The sequence below is a fragment of the Trachymyrmex septentrionalis genome, unplaced genomic scaffold (genome assembly GCF_001594115.1).
Source record: "Trachymyrmex septentrionalis isolate Tsep2-gDNA-1 unplaced genomic scaffold, Tsep1.0 scaffold8, whole genome shotgun sequence".
Taxonomy (NCBI): domain Eukaryota; kingdom Metazoa; phylum Arthropoda; class Insecta; order Hymenoptera; family Formicidae; genus Trachymyrmex; species Trachymyrmex septentrionalis.
Window position 1 is genome coordinate 4124470 of NW_017305987.1, and position 9419 is coordinate 4133888.

The 9419-nt window shown below is 33.2% G+C and overlaps 1 protein-coding gene across 2 annotated transcripts in view; it reads left to right on the forward strand.

The window, feature by feature from the left end:
• The first annotated feature begins 2805 nt into the window (after nucleotides 1–2805).
• LOC108754485 (phosphatase and actin regulator 2) overlaps nucleotides 2806–9419 on the forward strand; it is a 302039-nt gene continuing 295425 nt past the window's right edge. Inside the window, exons 1-2 of one of the 2 annotated variants that reach the window (XM_018496802.1) lie at nucleotides 2806–3067; nucleotides 5366–5446. In XM_018496802.1, coding sequence (XP_018352304.1) covers nucleotides 2947–3067; nucleotides 5366–5446 — 202 coding nt within the window. In that variant the 5' untranslated portion in view covers nucleotides 2806–2946. Of the gene's footprint in view, nucleotides 3068–3160; nucleotides 3198–5365; nucleotides 5447–9419 lie in introns of those variants that run through there. The other variant, XM_018496805.1, reaches the window with a different exon arrangement.

Here is a 9419-nt window from a genome sequence, read left to right on the forward strand (position 1 = left end):
GAACCGAGCGACCTTCATAGAACAAGTTGGAATGGATTCCGATCGGAATTCATTCCGATTTGTTCCATGATTAGGTGTCCTGATAACTGATCATGCACGACACTGACGACACTTTACACCATAATGATGAATGCATTATACACTAGATATTACATCAGGCTTTATTATATACCTGATATACCACATTTATATTTTCACTATGCACTTGTATGTTGCTTCGCGCACTTCACTTGGCACTCGCGGCAATCTTCGCAGAAATCCATTCCCGAAGAAATACGGAATAATAGCGTCTGATCTTATTTAGCTGCTAAACCGTGTAAGAACCGTGTGCGACTAAAAAGAGCAAACATCGATTTGGAGTTGGGTCGAGCCAGCAAATCGAAGATGCTATAAATTTGATTTGATCCGATCCGTTTAAACCGCAGTTACGGTCATCCGATGAAATATATCACATATAATGAGGATCGTGATATCACAGGATATCACAATCGCGATATTTATTACGCGATCACACACTTCAAACGATACTTCCGATCGGTCGCGTAAAATTCACTTGTTAACCGTTAGGAATTTGAAAACGCCACTGACGTGAAGGTGGCCCAATTAGGAATTAGACCTCCCGATAACTGCGAATAAATGCAATTGCAATTGAGAACCGTTGCAAGAAATCATGCAAGGCGCACATTATGAAATTGTTCGGAATGATTCGATCGGAATTATTCAATTATTATTGCCTATAGGCTTCTATTATACGTTTTTGAAAAAATGGAACACTTCAAACGATACTTCCGATCGATCGCGTGAAATTCACTCGCTAACCGTTAGCAATTTGAAAACGTCACTGACATGAAGGTGGCTCAATTAGGAATTAGACCTCTCGATAACTGCGATGAGTAAATGCAAATGCAGTTGAGAACCGTTGCAAGAAATCATGCAGGGCGCACATTATGAAATTGTTCGGAATGATTCGATCGGAATTATTCAATTATTATTGTCTATAGACTTCTATACGTTTTTGAAAAAACTTCAAAACACTGTTTGAATGAATATGTATAAATATACATAAACGTACATAAATATTCATGAACATGTATAATCATATATGAAATATGTCCATATATGTTCATCCCTCTTTCTTTTGTAAAATTACTTTTTAATGTAAAAGAAATAATAATAGTAATGTGAAAACATAAAAAATAATTAAAGAGATAATTTTCGTATTATTCGTTTTAGAAGACAAGTTTGCAAAAAAAATTGTTCACATTTACACAATTATATATAATTTTATACATAATTATACATAAATAATTTTTTACATTTTTTTAAACTTGATTTTCAAATGCAATTCTTGTTTTTACAATTAATATATAATATTATAGTTTAATAAAAAAATTTTTTGTGCTCCTTTCGTTATACGATTCCATTTAAAAATTAAACGTAACTTTGGAATTATTTATCGGTAGTAAAAGAAACATTTCTTTTTTTTATTAATCTCTAGCCCATTTTATTGACTTTAATCATATCGTACAGACATCATCTACATATAAATAGGAGATTCAACCCTTCTATCTGCTTTGATTTTATTTCGCAGTGATAACGAATTGCAGATGTGTGTTCGATATTCGTTTCTAAAAGTTAATCAATTACATAGTAATTGCCAGTAATATATAAATAATAGCTATATATTACATTTTTCAGATTATCTTCCCTCTCACGGATATCTTGACGTGGTGGGAGGGCTTAGTACCTGGAGGATATTTACACGAAAAGAACGATTTTTCTTAAATATCTAGAAATTGTCGAATCTATCTGAATGATACATCTTTATGTAAGATAAATTTTTAGATATTGAATAAAATCATTTTCTTCGTGTAAAAATCCAACGGGAAAGCTAACATACCCTGGTCGCCGATTTACTTAAAAATGAACGAACCGCAGCTGGTTCGTCGTTTGCTTCGGAAGTGCCGTTCAAGTTATCGGACTCAAGTTATAGTCCGCGTGCGATTATAGTGTATTATTCGCGAATGTTTTACGCGAGTGTCCTGTATGAAAGGATAACGACCCAATTCTGAGAGGAGGAGCGGATCTGGGAGAGACATCGGGCAGTGGAGCAACCTTGCGGTAAATATTATTCTTTACTTGTGTAAAATTAATCTCTTTTTACTTGTTTTTAAATTATTTTATTTCACAATAATTTAAAAATAATGATTATTTTTAAATCATTGTTAAATAAAATGATTTAAATAATTATATATTGTATAAAATAATTCTATAACATAATAATATATTCTCTAAAGTAATTATATATATTTTGTAAAGATCTCAACAAAAATAAATTTGTATAAAATTTATTTTTAAGTAATTTAAATAATACTTACAAATTTTATACAAATTTATTAATACAACTACTTTTATTTATATATGTAGGAGATGCAGAATAAAAATTTTTTCGTTCAAAGATACATTAAACTATCCCTCCTATGGATAGTAAGCACGTTTCTATCCTGAGAATTTAGTACAGAGATGAATCAAATCTATTTTCGACGATATGATTTTATCGATAGTAGTCAGAAAATGTAGTCACGTAATTTTCAAATTGTAAATGAATATACTGGTGGTAGTGTACGGGCGATTTCGATAGTAACAGGAAAAAGGCCAGCATGGTCTCTCTCAAGCCAGTTTATTTCTGATACGAGTGACGTCGCCATTTGAATCTACCCGCGAGATGTCGAATGATTACGTATCCGGCCGGTACCGCCATCTGGCGTGAAGTTGGCGCGCGCTCTATCAGTGTCGTGAGTCTGGCATGCGTGGAAGTTTCGAAAAAGCATTCGAAACGCGCGGCGAGCCGACGAGGTAAGTCAGGTGTAAGTGGCCGCCTCGTCGTCGCGTCGCGCCGCGTTGTGTCGTGCGGATTTGACAATTCGTGCGGGAGTTAACCTGAAAATGGCCGAAACGCGCGACTCGTCACTGGTGTCAGACGCGGTGGCCGGCGCCGCGTCCGGTCAACAACCGATCCCATTGGAATCGGGGGCCCAGGGGGACGAGGACCTATCCGGTCGTGCTGGTACGTAGAACCCTTCAGAAACGGCGTTCCACGGCGCGCTCCAGTTTTCGCGAGCTGTTTTATTCAAATGCAAGTGCGTCGAGCATGGCCATGCAACAAGTGGCACAGAGCGCTCTTGCATGCCAGACAGGTGTGTAGCGAGACGCCGCGACTCCCCAACGCATTTTTCCTTCAGACTCGAAAAGTTTCGTTCGAAACTAAAAAATGATGAAGCGACGTTTTGTTCAAGTTGAGTTCAGGAAATTTGACATTTAGACAGAGTTATGATAAGTGACAATGTACAGCTTTGCGTAGCTAATCAGTAGCCACGAGCAGCTAGCTTATCGACATATCGCTTATATAAATAGTTATGCAAACACAGGTAGATATATCATTATGTAAATAAATTTGTTATGATTGCTTTTTATTCCCAATATATACTGATTTTATTAAATTCTTTAAAAAAATTATCCATTTTTGTTATAACGTAAATCTAAATATATATCGTTAATTATGAATCATTATAAGTTTGAATTTATTAAATACTGACGTAAATTATAAATGAGCAGAGAAATAATATCGTTACGTAAATAAATACCATTGATTTTTATTCCCGGTATGCTGAATTTGTTATTATTTTTTAAAGAGAAAGACGTTTTTTTTTGTAATGTAATTTTCAATGTAAATCATTAATTACAAGTCACAATTAATATGTCAATTTTTTTTTGTAATATGTTACAATCGTTTATGTTCAAGAATGATAAAAATTGTTACGTGTTCTTGGAAATATATAAACGTCTGACTGTTTTTATAATGACACAATGATCTAATTCGCTATTTTTAACACACATTTTAAAATATTAATCTTAATTTAATCTTTTCAATTTTGTATTTCCTAGGAAAAGTGGATGTTGGCACTGAGTCTCTCAAATAAGTGCAAATGAATAGCGTGTTTAGAAGGCATAAACAACTTTCGTCTGAACTTTCGACTTGCAATGTTTACTCAATTTTTATTTAACATATGTTAAACGTGATACAATTGATAACGATATTTTTATTGTGTAATATTTATTTGCAACTTATATGAATATTATTTATATGGGGAACAATTAATTTTACACCGGTTTTAATGCACTTTCGATTTTAGAAAAGTTAGTGTCTAGTGATATATCTTCTTGATAGAAGGAGATATATCGTTTGTGGGCATATAAACATATGGATTGAGAAATATCTGTTTGAATGACTTACTTTTCAATCTTGAATGGTAAGATTTTACTCTTCAGAGTGATTTATTTTAAAAGTTTTAGAGAAAGATAAAATGCAATGAGTTTTTCTCGGCGTTTTATTGCACGTGTGTTGCACTATTACTTTCCTTTATTTTGCCATTAATATTTTTGTGATTTTTTAAATTGCAAGTTGTGACTTTTATACAATCCGTGTAAATTCTTATATTTCTTAAATTATTATTGTTAACCATATTACAAATCGAAATTCTCATTGACAAATAAAGATAAAAATTTGTTCCCATATGTGAATTTCAAATAGTAAATTAAATTTGATACCGTTGAATACAATTTGAAAAAAAATTTAGTTTGAATGTTTTATCTCGACACATGTAAATATATTATATGTAATAAAATTTTAATTATTATTGCTCTATGAAATCCATGTTTATATATAAAAATATGTATATGTGACAGTTGGTATTATCGCGATTGCAGTTGCCTGCTGATATGATGGTAACATACGTTGCATTAAATATTTTTTGAAACATTCTTGCTCTTTTTTAAATCTTGACTATATTAAAAAACGGGATATTTACAAATATGAATAAAGTAAAAAGATGTACGTCACTGTAAAGGCATATTAACAACTTGTCGCTTATGTAATACATACGATTCTTCATAGAGGACACTATATGAAGTTAATTCTCCAGAGAAACTGCACTGATTAGTACTATTCTATAAATTTGAATAATAACAAACCTGCATAATTTTTGCATTATATTTGAAATATGTTACGTGAATATTTACATAAAATTACACCGATGAGAGTTACAAGTAAAATTTGCATATAAATTTCTATATCTTTGATAACTTTATATTAATTTAAATATATCTTAACAGAAAAGAAAATATCAGTAATTACATTTTCAATTGTAAAATTTTTTATTTTTTGCTTATTTTGAATGTATATACTTTTATATGGTTAAATTTGCTCCAAAAATATTAATTCTGATATATGACGTCTTTTAAGACTTTTTTTGCCTTTAGTTATTATTGTATAATAGTACTAATGCAGAATTTGTATATATTTTAGTGGAGGAGAGTACAAAGACTGTTGCGACGAGTGAAGCTGCAAACACGGAACAAATCAAGACGCAAATTAATGGCGATATCGGTGAGTAATGATCTTATTTTTTTTAGTACTATTCTATAAAAAATAATACAAAGATGTGAAAGGCACTATTCTATAAATTTGAATAACAAACCTGCATAATTTTTGTATTATATTTGAAAATAACATTATTATTCTCCTTTTTTAATAATACATGAAAATATTTTCAGTCAGGCAAAGTAATTTCGCATTTTTTACTAAATTACCAGACAGTTCGCAATAAAAATATCGGTATAAAAATAGGAAAATATCTGAAATTAAATTGGAAATATTCCTAATTAACCCTTAATTTTGTGTCTTTATTAACTTATTGAACGAATAAACGAATTAATTTATTGAACGATAGAATTATATTTGTAGAGCGCTCTTTAAGTATATAATTAAATCGATTTTGCATTTATAACAAATAGCTCATGAGATTATGAGAAGAATATTTAAAAGTGATTTCTTTGACGAAATCTGTAATGGAATTTTTTATTTTGTCTTTTTACAGTCCAATGAATGATCATGAAAAAATATTTGAGAGATATATATTCGAATAGTCTTTTCACGATAGATTGAGATCAGTAAAGAAAGAAAAATCAAGATTTGAAGATTTCTTCAAATATCTTCAAATTTATCGGAAATTTCGGAATTAAAAGAAGAACAACTCGCTGCTAATGACAAAATACCTTTCGATGAATTTGACTAGTGGAAAGAACGAAGTTTTGCTGAAAAATCTAAATTTTGCTTGATATAGATTTGAAAATAATTTTTTATTGGATCATCAAAATAATTATGTTGGAAACTCAAAAATAATGAGTAATGCTGCAAAAAATTTGATTGTCCAATAACCAATTCGAGTTTTTAACAAAATTATTTTGATGGACTAAATTATTTTTGGATCCAGTAAAATTATAAGTCCTTCAATAAAATTGTTCTTTCTGTGCGGAAATTAATTGTAATTTAGTTTTTGTCGTAACACGTAAAAATTATAAAAATCATACTCTCTAAAAAACGTCGGCCTGGATTTAACATATATCTATATAATTTTCACTGTGTTGGTGTTTACATGATGTGGATTAATATCATATGGATTTTAAATTTACATGGTGTTGATATAAATATCAGGGTTAAAATCTACATGTATTAAATATTATATCCTGGCAGTTATTCAGCTGTCGCCCACTTCCTTCCCTCCTTCTCTGTATTTGCAGATCTTATCATAAATTCAAAATGCTTCCGTATCTTCTCTCGTTTCAAATAGGATGGGTGAACGATGTGATTCTGATTTTAGTAACTTTGAAGCTGTGGCAGTCGATAAGTAATGTCGAGGGTGAAAGGCGGGGGCGTCGAAACGGTCGTAAATTACATCGCCGCCCACCGATTACTGCATCGTTTCTGAAAGGACGACCTTGACCTTGATCCGTCTCTCGCAGGTATCCGAAAAGTCCGCGCTGAAGCATAGCGTGTAGGAGATGGCGCGTTTCAACCCGTAATCGACGCATCGCGGTAGAGTAGATTCGCGTGTCGCACGCGATCCTGCACGACTGAGCAGGAAGTATCGGGCTTGTTATACGACACTGATAAGAGGTTTGTGCGATATTCCATATGAGAGGACACTGTCGTGGCGGAGAGATGAATCTGCATAGTCGATTGAATCCCTCGACACTTCAAGTCTTGCGCCGCGAATGTAATATGAATGTCTTAATCTTGGAATAATCCATGTTAGTCTGTTTATGTCTATTACTAATATCTTTACGTAAATTAACATAATTGAGATAGTGTTAGGGTTTAGGTTATTATCAATTAATTTTGTTTCTTTGAAATATGACGGAAGTATCGTTATAAGAAATATATAATACATGTTGTGACATAAAAAATTAAAAGAAATTTATGGCATCGAGAATGTTTCCTTCTTTTTGATAGCACGACTTTTTTTATTACGAATTTTTGTTCGATAAAATTTGATCGGAATATCAAAGATTTTATTCCGAAGTTGACTGTGAATCTATTAGATCACTCAATTATAAATTTTTGTCAAAGTTATGTCAATTCAGAAAGAATAATTTAGATAGGAGGATGTAGATTTGGAAATAATTTTGTTGGATCAATGCTGCAAACAATTTTGACATTGTAGCAATCAATTTGTAGTAACGTGGTACATAATTATTTTGATAGTCCAACAAAATTTATTTTCAGATCTGGATTTCTATATCTAGATCTGTATATTTGAACTATTATATTTATAAATAGATACTTCAGCAAAACTGTTTTTTTTTCATATTCAATCTTCTCTATGTTATAGCTACACAAATTTGAATTATTTTTATTAAAATATATTTAATATTTACGTATTATTTATACGTAGTATTTATTATTTTTTATATGAATTATAATAATAGCTTTATTGAAGAAAAGAGAAATACAGATCATGTCCAGAAGAACAAAAATGTAGTCAAATTCCTCAAAAAAGTGAAACATTAACGATACTGCTGATTTATTATATACTGTCTACAACAGTTTGGATCCTAAAAATTATTTAGTGCCTTTTAATTAACATAAATGAGTCTTACACACCTCCAGCATCAGTGCAACTATATCACAGATTTTATCGTCAGTTTCAGAGGGTTGTTAAGTTTAGCTCGTATCAGAGCGCAAAGCACATGAAGCGCAATTATCCGCGCACTCTTGATAAAATTACAATTTTAATACGGTGTTTAGAATACATTCGTGATTAACGGTTAACGATTGCGTACATAGTGTACATGAGCTGGCGGGCGGACGGCTGATATGCGTATTTCGAAGCCCGGTAGCCGAGCTTAAGCTTGCGCCGTTTGGCCAACTTCGCTCTCCTTTTCTCCACTTGGTGGATCGATGTGCTATCTCTTTCCGACCTTCTCTCTCGCTTTTGCCCAACGGCAAAGCCTCCCTCTCTCTTCCGCCGGGTTGCTCCCTAGGTTCTCTCATCCCCAGTGCGCGCATCGAACCCGTCCTGGACGAAAGTCCTTCCCGCTCCGTCGCACATAGGACGCACGTTTCCTCATCCCGACGTTCGACGTTTCCAACGTTTGCTCCATCGGATTCGTGATTGTTCTCGCGATCGGTCGTCGCGTTTCCGATTCCTGCGAACGTCGCGCAGTAGAACGTCGGTCACGATCATGCGAGCGATCGCACGACGTGGGTGGATTTAGGGAGATCAGTTTGGTGCATATTTAATGGTGGTGTCCGCGAAGGAAGGAAAACGTTCGTGATCGATAAGATTGATTGAAGGAAACGGATTGAGGGAATAGGATTCTCGTGGATGTGTGTGCTGCGGCGGAGAGCGCAATGTTAACGATGATAGATCAAGGATAATCGCGCTCGGCTATCATCTAAGGATGTGGAAGTGGTTGGTAAATATGTGATTGTGCATCTTAATCAAACCGCCACGAATTTGTGATCGATCGCGTAGGGTCGTGAATCTTGAAAATCGAAGCGTCGATAATATTCGTAAGAAGTTATATAAAAATTCTTTTCACTCCATCACCGTGCGCGGTAGGATTGAGCATTATGAATTTCAATACACCAAGTGAAGTATCTGAGCGGGCTTTGATTGATGAACTTTCAAAGGAATAGATGAAATTATAATTATGTTTGATGCTATAAGTATTGCAGACATGAAAAGGCTCATTAAAATCGTATTAAGATCGAAGTTCGTATCGACTGTGTTCGCGATGTGCGCACATTGAGACGCTTTTTTGGAGATTTTTTTCTATAAATTGTACTTTACAATCGTGATGTGTATCGTTATGCCAGATAATGTTCTTTTTCATCGTTTATCTCGTCTTCGCGCATGTTATCCATCAATTTATCTAATGGTTCTCTCTTTCAAATTAAAAAATTAAAAATATTGAGTGACAAATAAAATTCAGTATACCGTAACTGTGAATTTCTTTCGGTTTTTCATGAACAAAGTCGTGAAAAATAGATGGAAAGTAATCGGTGCGGCGCGGCC